Source organism: Apis laboriosa, unplaced genomic scaffold (genome assembly GCF_014066325.1).
Source record: "Apis laboriosa isolate Shangri-la unplaced genomic scaffold, ASM1406632v1 scaffold68_cov148, whole genome shotgun sequence".
NCBI classification, from domain to species: Eukaryota; Metazoa; Arthropoda; class Insecta; order Hymenoptera; family Apidae; genus Apis; species Apis laboriosa.
The window spans coordinates 4684859-4699432 of record NW_025224135.1 but is presented as its reverse complement, the minus strand read 5'-3'; the positions used below and the strand labels follow the sequence as shown (position 1 = coordinate 4699432).

At 23.9% G+C, this 14574-nt stretch overlaps 1 protein-coding gene across 1 annotated transcript; it reads left to right on the top strand.

Moving 5' to 3' along the window:
* The first annotated feature begins 3570 nt into the window (after positions 1-3570).
* Positions 3571-6051, top strand: LOC122718670 (PBAN-type neuropeptides). Its single transcript, XM_043943901.1, has 4 exons — positions 3571-3675; positions 3970-4622; positions 5339-5575; positions 5738-6051. The coding sequence occupies exons 2-4, from the start codon at positions 4517-4519 to the stop codon at positions 5980-5982; spliced, it is 588 nt and encodes a 195-aa protein (XP_043799836.1). The 5' UTR covers positions 3571-3675; positions 3970-4516; the 3' UTR covers positions 5983-6051.
* Positions 6052-14574: the final 8523 nt, after the last annotated feature.

Below are 14574 nucleotides of genomic sequence, written 5' to 3'. Positions count from 1 at the left end.
GATTACACATTTGATAGTTCCTTCTTTATTTTTTGAAAAATTTTATTACTTTTATTATTATAAATTCATATAATTCAATTTATTTTCAATTTTATAATTCATTATATAATTTTCAAATCAATTGTGAACTTGATCATGAAAGATTTAAAAAAAAAAAAATTCAATTTAATTCATGACATTATCTTGTAGCAAAACAAAGTTAATGAAATATATCAAGAATTTTATTAATAAATCAGTGAAAAATGTAATAAAATGTAAAATACGCTCAGTTGAAAGTTATATTATGTCTAAATATATTCTACTCTATAGATCTAAGCAAAATGAAATGGTTTAAGATGCTTGTAAACTTTTGTATAAACTACTTATCTTAGCGATGTATAAAAAGTCACTAGTAATAAATAGAATACACGATAATTCAATTATTTTCTATTCCTTTCAATAAATTGTTAAAAATCATTGAAATAAATTTTTATTTCATCGAAATCTTTAACTTATCAAAAAATGTTTTTCTTAGTTAGGATGTGAAAAAACATTATTTTAATAATAATAAGTTTTGGATTTTTTTCAATTTAATTGCGCCATTACTTGGTTGTTACTTTTCATAATTATTATACATATATGTTCTATATGATGAAATATATCGTGTATTCATTTTAAGACATCAAGAATGAACAAGCTTTAATTATACTTGATAATATGTATTTATTTAGTTTCATTATTTCGTTTGTAATCATTATGCTGGATATGAAATAAACGAACAGTTGTGTGATGACTAATGAAAACTAAATATTTGTGATATTTTTCAAAAGCATTTTTATCCGACAACGATTCGATGTTTAGACGACATGATAACTCTATAACGATGACATTGTCGATCTTGTATATAATAAATTATATCTTGTCATTTCTTATTATAAAAGAAGCAACATTGTCGAGAAATGAAAAAATTGTTGATATTTAAATGAAAATATAGAATTGGTAAATACTTGTTATGCTCTATCTACAAGTTTTATTTCAGGCTCAACAAAACAAAAAGATAATTAGATATAAATATCAAGTATAAATATCATATCAATATCATCTTATAAACGGACGAGTAACTCAATCTATATAATAAAAATAATATTATATAATATTGATAGGATTATAATAATGTGGATTATCATTTTATTTATCTACATGCGCATAATTACATCCCATCACGTATTAATGGAATGCTACAAATAAAAAATAATTGTCATACTAATTATTCCAATGGAAATTGAAAGAATACATTATTTAACTTATAGAAAAAAAAAAATAAAATTATATAATTGTAAGATTACACATTTTTTAAAAGATAAAGTAAAACTTAAAAAAAAAAGTAGAAGAGCACGTGCTATACTAGTAGGTGTTAAAAACAAGAAGGTGAATCGGTACCGCTTTGTAAACTCTTCGGTTGACGAAGTACAGAACACCTCCGCAGCTCGAATCGACGATATAAACACTTCGCAGTATGTACCTAAGGAACTCGGTTATTCTCGGTAGCGGTAAAGAGATCGTTGCTTTCTTGTCAAAACGTTACCATGAAGATCTTGCTGTACCACTGGAATCATGTACGAAAGATACCATATATACATGTAAACAAATGAGTATAAATTATACATATTTTTTTTTTTTTTTGATACATGAAACACTATATAAATAAGGTGAAGATATATAAAAATAGAGAAAAAAAAAATATCTCTAGTTTATGTTTCAATAAGAAATATGAAAAAAGATTGAAATTAATCAGGATCATTTTATTATTTGAAAACTATCGGTTCTATCGCATAATTGATATATTTCACATTCAATGTATCTAATTTCGAATAGTAGGGGACAAAATCTTGATATTAAACTTCATATTATTTCATCAATTTGTGCCAGACGCTCACACTAGATCTCTCACAAAGATTTTATCTATACACTAGGACAATACAATAGATACAAAATCTAACCTCTCAATTACGATCAGATATTCTTTTTCATTTATTTCTCTTCCTATGTTTTATACAATGAATATGAAACAAAAATAACTAAAAAGAAAAGAAAAAATCTTTCTTACGTGGGAATATTTTCGAATACTACCACAAAGAAACAATCATGTATGTATACATGTTTGTACAAGTATATATGTACGTAAATGCGATACGCGTACCAAATGTGTATGCGAGACCGAGGAAAAAAGTATGAAGAGAACGTTTGTTTGCTTTGACAAGTATCGAAAGTCCATGTAACCGCGAGAATGTCCAAGTATGGTTGGCCACTTACGTTGCTTGTGAAAAATTGCCCTTAGCATGTGTCGCACAACTCTCTCCATCTAATTGCTTCTGTCGAGCGATACTCTTCTTTATTATCAAATAAGAAAATGAGAGCAAAGTTGACGTTCAGAAACATGATATATATATATATATAAATATTTAATGAATTAATTTTTTTTCAAATAATATCTTTTTTTTTTTTTTATATCTCAAATAATAGAAGTAATTTTGAATTTTTATAATGTTTTATATATCTCATTTTGAAATATCTATTATAACTTCAATATCAACGAAATAAAAAATGATTGAAAATGGTATCGGAATTTGAGATGTTAATAAATTTATTAGGTATTTTGGAATTTATCAAAGAGACATTAAGTATTGAGATATGGTAAAGGAGAAGAAAATGAGGTACAAATGCTTACTACAAATCTTGTTTCGAATTGTTTACTCTTCGAAACTAGTATGCGTTTTACGTAAACAATACTGTTCTCCTCTAAGATGGATTATATCTTCTGTTCGAGTGTTCAAATTTAGTATCTTGCAAATATTCAACGAGAATGCTTATTGTGATACATGCTAATATAAAAACGAAATAAGATGGATAAAAATTTAATAAAACAGAATGAAATTACAAATCAATATATTATTTTTATATTCTATTTTTTAATATATTTCTTTTATCCATGGATTTTTTATTCTTTAAAAAAATATAATATTTCATTTGCATTTTATAATATAAAATATAATATAAAAATATCAAAATTTTATTAAAATATTGAATATATTTTTATCATTATATCAAATGCTAAAATATAAGTTATTGAAATATTAATAAATTAACATGTATACACTAATAAAAATTCCCAATCTTAATTCAGTATTTACATAAAAACTAATTTTCTATTCTCATTCATAAACTATGCTTTTACTGTAGATCAAATCACGTGTTCTCCGAGACGATCGACCAATAAATGTGTTGATATGCAGAGTCACAATCGAGCTTTTATACAAGCACTAGTTGACCTTCTTCCCTGCTTCATGGTCTTGTTCCCGAAATTGAATTGGTTAATTGACAGGTTTAATTGAGAACAGATTGTTCGCCTAATCGCCTTGGGCGCCAGCATCGATTCATTACAAAAGAAGACGCCAGGAGGCTTTCCTGACGTTTTCCTATTTGTCGACGACACTTTGTCTTCTTTCTTCCTTTTTTTTATTGTTTTCGATGGACATCGATGGACTTTGCCAGTCATTTGATATGTATTCATCTTTGTTTAAACTCTGTGAAATTAGCAATTGACTCTATTACAATGCTTTTAAACATCATTTGAACAATTGAATATTGCATTTTATAAATTATTAATTAATATTAATCTGAATTATCATTTGAATGGTATGGATAAAGAATATACTTTTATTTGAATATTATATATATACATATCTATTTGAGCAACTTTTTTAAAATCTATTTCCAATTTAAAATTCTAATTTTATATTATATAATTTTATAAAAATTTACACAATATTTACTATATTAATAAATTAAAAGTGAAAAATATTAATTACTTTTTTATTTAATCAGTAAAAACTTAAAAACTTAAATACGTATTTCTATTTCATAAAATGTTCCTTTTTTACTTCCATAGTCAATATATCAATTAAAACTGGTATTTTCCCTGCATTATAGGATAAAAAACGAAAGAAAAAATAAAAGCAAAATAGTGAACGCACAGCAAAGAAATTGAGTTGTGAAACTCTTCTCACAAATCCCATTGGAATCAATAAATCTCTTCGTACGAACGTTTCCGGTTTGCGGTGACGTCGAAGAAGAATCGAAAGAAGAAAAGAAGGAACAACAATGAAGGAAGAAACTGAAAGCGATACGGTAGTAGTTGTAAGATTTTCTCCCAAGACGCAACCAGGATTCTCATTACGTATGGAAGAGCGTGGATCTCGATTGAAATTGAGACAAATCGCTTCGTGGGCCGTCAAGATTGGCCCCCTTTGGGGCTGGATGTTTTCTTAGTAGGATACGGATTCATTTCAAATGAAATCGGCATTGTCGAGGCAACGGGAAGAAAAATAACAGTTTAGCCCAGGGAAAGACAATGGGGATGAAAAAGGAAAAGAAAAGAACGTAGGGGTAGCTTGCACCCCTATAAAACCAGGAGCTGAGAACGTATCAACATCATTCGCCGACAACTTCCCGTGATAACGTGTACTTGAACGAAGCGATGATCGGTTTTGCCGTATTCTCGTCTTTCAATCGTTTTACGACCATTTTTGTCTGCGTACTGCTGTGCGTGGTCTACTTGCTGTCATATGCTTCTGGGGAATACGGTATGTTCTACTGATAATAAATTGTGAATATAATAGAATATTAATTGCATCATACAGAAAGAAATGGGAAATAGGGAAATGAGTAATTTTTTCGCCTTTATAAATAGTAATATATAAAATGTTCGCGTTATATTACACGATATAGTGAATTTGCTTTTTTTTGGTAAATAATGCGAGAAAAATGGAAGAAAAAAGTTTTACTATTTGTCAATTTTTTTTCAATTCGTAATGTTTTTCAATTATTATTTTTTTTTTTTCTTTAATTTAATGCTAATACATTTTAAAAGTGTATGTTAAGATGAATACAATTATATATGATAATGATATTTACTACTATTTAAAAAATTAAAAGATTAAAAATCATTTTTAGAAAAATTTTGCAAACAAATTGACATTCATTATTATGTTAATTACAAAAAAATAATAAAATTTTTTTATACATTAGAATATTATAAAAAGAATATAGATAAAGATTTATATTAAATGTGTCAAATTTAATTAACATTTAAATGTTTCTGTCCTCTGCTGAATTATCCTCCTCTGAATTGACGAATCGTAATCTTATTCATTAAACTATTTAATTTTTTAATAGCATTCTAAATACAACAAATGAATTTTGCAATATACCAATATAATTAAAATTAACTTCTTCTTTTTCTTCTAATCCTTCTATAGATGAAATATAATATAAAATAAAATATGTTTTTTACAAATAGATGGTAGAGATTTACCAAGTAGCTCGAATAATGACAGAACACCAAGTAACGAGTTTGGTTCGTGCACCGACGGCAAGTGTATCAAACGTACTTCGCAGGATATCACTAGTGGTATGTGGTTTGGCCCCCGACTTGGACGAAGACGCAGAGCGGATCGAAAACCAGAGATTAATTCTGATATTGAGGCGCTCGCCAACGCATTTGAAGAACCACATTGGGCCATTGTCACGATTCCAGGTATACTTAAAATACATATATTTATTGTTTCACGAATATATCTCCATTATTCATTACGTTCTCCATTTGCGTTCATTTTGATGATGATTATTTTTTCTGGAAGGGAAGGAAAAAAGTGGCATGTTTCTTTTATAATATTCACCGAATAAAATTTCTTTTCAGAAACAGAGAAACGACAGATAACACAATTCACACCTCGTTTGGGAAGAGAATCGGGTGAGGAATATTTTTCATATGGATTTCCAAAGGATCAGGAAGAATCATACACAGAGGAACAGATATTTCTACCTTTATTTGCATCACGTCTAGGACGTCGAGTACCTTGGACACCATCTCCGAGACTTGGACGTCAGTTGCACAATATTGTTGATAAACCTAGACAAAATTTTAACGATCCACGCTTTTAAGACTGGTTTGATGTTCTGGATGATTAATAGCTAATGATATAGTGTAATTAAGATCATATTAAGGAAATAAAGGACTTATATTTATTTGTATTATAATTGCAGTATGATATTTAAGGTGTTTTTCTTTTTATTAATATTTTTGTATTATTTTACTCTTTTTTATTAATTGATTTTAGTAAATAATCAATTTTTGAAACTATGGATTACATTATAATACCAAAAAAATATTTATTTTATCTTCGATGATTGATATTTGATATAGAATATTATTAAAATAAGAAATTCATTTAAAAAATCTCAAATATGATAATTAATATACATAATATAATAAAACATTCAAAAAAATAAACAAAACAGTTTTCAAATAACACTATAATATTTTTTAAATTTAAATAAATGCAATTATTTTATAATTTTGTACTATAAAATTATCATAATAAATAAAAAAAAAAGAAATTTTTTTAAATTTTAAATGTGATGTAATTAAAAAAATAGAAATGATAAAAGCGTATATGTTATTCTTGTCCGCTCTGATAGTAAATGGTTACTTGAGCAAGAAGAGACAGAAAGTTAACTTGTATCTGCTGCCTGTGTTTCCAAGCTTTATGGTTACGACCGCAGTCTATGCCGCCACATGGCCCATGATAGTTCCGGTCGAAGAGTTACACGCGTAGTTACGCTTTTCCTTTTGATTCCTTCCATGTTCCTTTGCCACGGAAAGGAATTTAATCCTATTTCGTTACATTTGTAATGTCTATCTGCGAAAAAATAAAATAATCCTACTTCCTTTTTTTTTTATCTTTTTTCTTTCAATTTAAGAAATAGCTCAATGAAGAAAATCTATTAATAAATATTGCTTTAAATAACTTTTAGGTTATTTTTACTTTTTTTTTCGTATTTGACTTTTTTGATATTTCATATTTATTTTGTTTCCAATAGATATAAAAAACTTCTAATTTTATAAATATTTTATTATTTTTTTATTTTTCAACATTGAAGTTAATTATTTATATATATTTATTCTAAAATAAAATAATTTCAACATTTTTATTTTTTAATATTTATATAATTAATTTAGAATATAATAGAATAATATAGAATAATTTAATTTAAAAATATATAATATTTGAATAAGAAAAATATGTACAATATATAAAAAAATTAAAAAAAAAAAAAAGATTCCAAAGCTCAAGATATTAAATTTATTATGTATTATATTATTGCATATTATATTAGGTTAATATATGAACAATATATAATAAATAAAAAAACACGAATTGTTGTTTTGCAGCTTGGTTTTTTTGTTCTTTTTTTTTATTATTATTGTTATTATTACTTAATGCATTCACAAACGTTGTATCTTTCTATGCATACAAGATTTAGAGATCGTTCACACGATTGCTCATATCATCATTTCTTACACTTCAATACTCATATTTCTAGGCAATGTATTACAACTACAATATGTAAATTATATATAATATATATATGTTTATATTTTTTTTTTCATTTTACTTTCTCCATCTTTCTCTCATTGATTCATACATATCTTCTATCATACACATATATATGTAACATACACACAACATACATCTCTTTATCTTTTTTCATATAATAATATTTCATATAATATATTTGTATGCTATATATATTATATATATATATAATATGATATATATATAATATGATATATATATAATAATATATATATATATATATATATATATCATATTTACATAATTGATATTTTTTTGTTTCGATAGTATTCTGATTTATCAGGGTATTATGCAAAATCATTGTCATAGCTCAAATTGTAGAAAAGAAGAAAATGCAATTTGCATCATCTACGTGTACTAATATTGTAGTTGTGTTAAATTTAAAAAAATACACGAATTATTTTGGATGAACAAAAAATATGGTTCATCGATTTTCTCCAAACTATTCATATATCGATCATTTTCTAACTGCTTCTACCATCTTGCAAATCTTCCCATCAACACTAAAAACATAACCTATTTTATAATTTTTTCTTATTTTTTTTAAATTATATAATTTAATAATTATAATAATTTAATTCGTTGTTAAGAATAAAACATCAATATTCTTCTAATTACATATATGTCTTTTTTTAAATAATTTGACTATTTTTTGTTATACATATTAACCTTCTGTTTTTTTTTATCAGTTTTTCTTTGGATGTTACAAAATTTAAATAAAATTCTTGTTCAATATATTCCTTTTTTCTAACACATTATTTCATTTTACTTTTTCTTTTTTATTTTTTGCCAATTTTAATTATTATTTCCCTATCAAATATTTTATCATGTGTGTAGTCGTGTAGAATGATTTACATAATTTCTTTTTTTTTTTTTCATAGAAATATATTAAGAAATGGCGCTTGATAATTGGTCAATAATTAAAATACTAAGATGAATTTTATGATACACTTTTCTTCAATTTATTGCATTCATTTTCATTGTTTTTTTTCTTTCTTTATTATTTTTATTTAAATATTTTCGAATATATAATTCTTATATAATTTAGTTCCATATTTTAATTTACATTGATTCTTTAGTGAATTAATTCCCTAGAAAATGATCAATCGATTATTGAATAATTAATTTTCTAAGGAATGATTTATCACAATTAAATTTCTAATAAATAATTCATCAATTTATCAATTATTTATTTATTATTTTTCTTACAAAAATAATTGTAAAATTAATTATGATATAAAAATAAAATCGTTTCAAATTATAAATTGAATTATAAATATTCTATTTAAAACAAATTTCAAATATACATATTCTCTTTCAATTTATAGAAGCAGTGCAATAGGAAGAAAAGTTACTTAGATGGAAGAAGTTAATTGATTAAATTTTGATTTGAACGGAATAAAAGCTCCGAAATGTTTCTAGAAATGCAAATAAATATACAATAATATAAACAAAGTTTTTTTTTATTGACAAATAAAAAACTTTTGTCAATCATCTCTCTAAAACTGATTAATGCTTCTAAATATTGTTAATACACCAAAGATTAATTGTCAATTTTAAAGAGGAATTTTGCAAAAAGATTTTTACATAATCCTGATGAGCTAACCTTAAATCTACAATTATAAGTATAACATGCTAACAATAATTTTTTTTTCATTTTAATAATTTTTTTTTTTCAATCGATTACAATTACACAATCGAAGTTAATGAGAAAAACCTGAAGGATGAGGTATAAACCAAAAGGTTTATAATTACACTGTATATACATATACAAATACGAGAGTTTAATCGAGAGATCAAGCAAAAAAAAAAAAAAAAAAAAAAAAAAAAAAGAATAAGTCGATATAAAATTAATGTTGGCATAAAATAAAAGGTACGTTTTATAAAACAATTTTCTTTTTTTTTAATCTCAACATTCTTTCTGATTTGAATTTATATGTAATCTGTATAGTTTAGCATAAATCTTATTGTAGAATTATTTTTTTTTTATCAGTAATATACACATATATCTTATATATATAGAATATTTTTTATATATAGAATATTCTATATATTATATATACGGAATATATGTGTATACATATAAGTAACAACATAAAAATTTGCAATAAATATAGTGCATTTTTTTTCTTTGAACCCTTTACAGAATATCTGCTGGGACACGGATCTAAGGACTTCCTGTAAAAATTATTTACAATATTCTATAAAATTGTCGTTCATGTTAACAAAAAAAAATATTCTTTTCTTTTGCAATGATTCAAGAAATTAATTTATTTTCTAACTAATTTAATCCTCTGTCGTATTTTATTTTTATCTACTATGAAGTTTTTTTATGCTCAATTTCTTTTTAGAAATTAATCATAAATAACAATAAAAAAAATAGAATAGAATAAAATTATAATATGGTTATAATATGATTTTTATATGTATAAAAAAATATGAGTATGAATATTATTCTCTTATTACATGTTAATGCCATTTTCGAGTTATTGAACGTTATATGTAAAGAAAATATGCTTCCATAACTTCCATGAATATACATTGAAGGAAAGACTAATCGTTCTGAATCATGAACTTTAATGGCTTGTGTCTTGAATATATTCTTCTACAAGTGTATTTATATCTCTTAGCGATATAATCGTACCGATCTTAACCAAACATTCTATTTATAACAATTATTATTAAGTAATTGTAATCTCTTCATCGAGAAACGAATAAAATTACGAAAAAATTCAAATTACGAGAAATTAAACAAATTAATATTAAAAAATTATGTAAAATTATCTTTCAAATATGATTAAAATTTGATAAAGAATTAGAAAAATATCATCTCAAATTGTTGTATATATAATGAAATGAATATCATGATCATTTTTTATAACTATGTTACAACAAATTAAAATTACAGTCGAGTATATATACACAATTTCCTTCATCAACAAATCATGCTTAAATATTAAAACAACAAAATAACAATAACAAAAAAAAAATATTCATGATATAAATATTACTTACTTAACATCAAAATAACAAATGTTTTATATCAAGTTACTTAAATGTATAATTACGACAGAGGAATGAAATTCAACAAGAACGACAATCGAATCTTAGCAATAATTATCGTTACCCCTAACCTTAAAGTTCGATTAAATTTATCATGATTTTCTTTTTTCTTGTAGCGATACGTTTTTTTTTATTTTTTTTATTTTTTTTATTTTTTCAATTAAAATTGAATCACTCGCTTAAAACCTAATTTTAGTTTAATTCTAAAGCCATTTTGTATGAAATGGCAAAATAGAAACCATGAACACGGTCTACGTACGCAAGATATTTGCCATTTGATAAACTTCGTTTATCTTTCTTCGTGTACATTTTTCTTTTTCTGACACCAATTTTTTCTATTATTCAATTTTATTTTTAATTCCTCTCTTTATGCAAATCGATCTTTATTCGTTCGAGATTGTTGTATTTACTGTTTTTTTTTATTTTTGTTTTCTTTTGGTTTCTTTTTCTCATTATCATGAATTTTTTATCAAATATCTTATATCTTATGATCTCGACAGTGATGTCAAATGATTTTTCACGTTACGAAATTTATCGTGAAATGAATAAACTTAAAACTGTAACAAACATTCGAAACAAAATGGATATTAACTAAAAATTATTATCAAAAATTGTTAATATTATATTAATGTTTCAATTTTAAAAAGGAATACAAAGACTTTTTCTCTAATTGAAGAAATATGAATAAAATATTTAACTTTCGAAAATTTAATTTAGTAAGTTATCAGTAATTTAAATAAAATAAGAAATAAGATTTAATTATTAAATTTTCCGTTAATAAATTATTTCACTTTTTAAATTCATGATTAAAATCTATTTGTTAAATCTTTTCATTGGAAACAAAAATAAAAGTTATAGATGTAGAAAAATTAATAAATATAACACGTATTGTGAACATAACAATACAAAAAATATCATGATATCAAAAAATTTTATCGGCAAAATTGTATATCTCTGTAATAGATATTGCCCATATTTAAGAATATAAACATACTCTTCATAACATTCATTTATAAATTAAGTCATTCTACATCTTGAATTGCTTCTTGTATATGTTATTAATATTGATAATTTATAATTTGATTATTTATGTATACAAATTTTTATGTAAATTGTTCATTAAGGCAATAAAATACTTGCTAAATATAGTATTTTTAATATAATATTTTTTAATTTGCAAATCGTATGCTGTACCAAATTTTTTCTGATTATATTACAAGAAACAATTCTAAGATTGTATAAATTTGTTTAATTTTAAAGAAATCAAATTACTTATCTCTCCCTGTTTCGACTCTGGAATTATTAATTTGAATGTCTAATTGATTTTATAACCACGTTACGTCATATATACCGCCTATACTTTGCTCGCTCTTTTTGACTCCACTTATGTGATGCTCTCTAAATCATTACTTGTAAATTTTTGATGAGATACATTGACATAATATAAATTATATCATCGCAATTTTTATTTTATATTTATATTAATAGCTAACGATTTGAGTCTATGCCTACATTAATACTTAGAAGATCATCGCAAAGATTATAATGCTACCGAATTCTTTTTTAATTCACAATTTTCATAAGATAAAATATAAATGTAATTAATTAAATGTAATTAAAATAAAATTTTTTGTAAATGGTATCATTTATAAATGAATTCTGAAATTTTTAAAATATATCTTGATTTTTATACTTTATTAATTAAGTACGAATTATAGAAAATCGGGTCAAAATAAACTGGGCGAGAATTAAATACTGACTAAACGTCATAAAAATAAAAGTAAAAATAATAATAATAATAATAATAATGATGATGATGATGATGATGATGATGATGATGATAAAAATAAAGAGATATAAATCGAGTTTTTCCAAGAATGTCTATAATATGTATATAATCGTAAACAAATATTTTTTTGCATTATAAATCCTGTCTTTTAATAAATATAAAAAAATTTTACAGTTATTTTTAATATTTTCTTAAAAAAATTTCTGAAAGATATTTTGTATCTAGTGTAATCAATGCAATTCTTCTAAAAGGAATAACATAACCTCTCAGGCGCTTTAATACGTTTCCAATATATTCATAGCATGTATTGTGATGTTAATTCGAACGGACATAGGAACTCTAAAATGATCACCGCTCTCCAAAGACAGAGCAACGCACGTTTTTGTTTTGTAATTAGTACGAGGTCAAGATTTTCAAAAAATCAATGCACATTTAATTATATAACTTGTACAATCACATATATATTTCTAATTATAATTGAATTAAAAAGTTAATAAATATTCATTTAAATATATTCTCAATGATTAAATTGAAGTTCATTGATTTATAATCAAAATGTAAAGATAAATACCATCAAAATGTAAAATAAATTATAAATAATTGAAAAGCAAATTATAATAAATCAATTGAGATTTAATTTCTTTTTTTGAAATTTAGATATGACAAAGAATCAAAAGGAAACGATGAGAGGAAGAAACATATGTAGAAAACATGCAAAGAATATTATATTTCATATTATATCTCGCATTATTATTGATAAAAGATTATATCTATAATTTTAATAAAAATAAATTACTTCATTGTTATATTATCTGATATGATTGTAATTTCTTAAATTTTTTCATTATATAATATTTCTCGAATCAATATACCAATCAATGTATACCTATTTCTGTCGCATTTTCATCTCGCTCCCTCTCAAAGTATCCTAATGACAATTCGCCTTTATTCTAATTTAGCATAAATTGCCAAATTATTTTGGTTCGATAAATACTGTATTTATGTTAATTATATAAGTTATTAATCTGGGAAGTAGTTTATATGAAATAACAATAGAAATGTTCTAAATCTGTGTTAAAAAACGGAGAAGAAAAACGATAACAAAATAAAACAAAACAAAAAGAATAAGGTGTTAAATATACAAAAATATAACTCTTGGATGAATTCATGAATTTTTATGAATATGCAGAAAAACTTTAGAAAGATATCTTTCTAATGTATCCTTTGAGAATAAAAAAAATATTCAAGTATAAATATTATAATAGATATTCATTTAAAAAATGGTGAATTCATAAGATAGATATTATAAAGGAAGATTATTCGATTTTGTGTGCAAGGCACGAATAATAGGAAGGAATATTTGCCAAGAATTCATTAGTTTTGCTACAAGAAAAAGATTTAAACAATTGTTTTGTGATACAGTTTTTCCTCAATTATTACAATTTTACAAATATAAAATTGTACCATAACTATTATCATATAAAAAATAAGATAAAAAAAAAATTTTTTTTTTTACATCTTGTTCATTATTTTTGCAAAAGCAATGTTCACGATTACGTTGACTCAGTGCGTGACTAGTACATTAAAAGACAAGAACGGATTTACAGAGTTTCCAGGCACTTGTATGGAAATTCAATATCGACTTTTTAATTCTTTCTCTATAAACCAAAAATTCGAGGAATCAAAGCAGTAAATATTAGTAGAATGTTACCCGTTTGTATTTATAAATATTATTTTTTATAAATGATCAAATTTATGCTCTTAAATAATATAATTAGTTTGACTATGCTTTATTAATATTATGTATTGGAATTTGATTTAATAGATACCAAAATTCAATCAATTTTTTTTATCTTTAAAATTTTTTTACTTAATTTGACTAACACGTTATTATAAGTGCTTAATTGTAATTTCTATGTATCCTATTAAGCGCCTAACATTTTATACAATATATACTATACCCTATACAGAATATATACCAGAATAAGTGGTGATTAATATAAACGGCGATGATTAAAAAGATTTTTAAAAGAAAAGACATAACATTCTTTCATTAAAAAATTCATTTTCATGAAAATCAGATTTGAATATTTGACGAATAAATGTGTACGTTAGCATAATATAATGAATGCAATTATCAACTACTCCTATTTAAAATTTGATTTTTTTAAAAAGAAACATCAAAGCATCAAAAGAAAAAATTTCATTCTACATTTTTATTTTAATTTATTTTTTTTTGTTAAA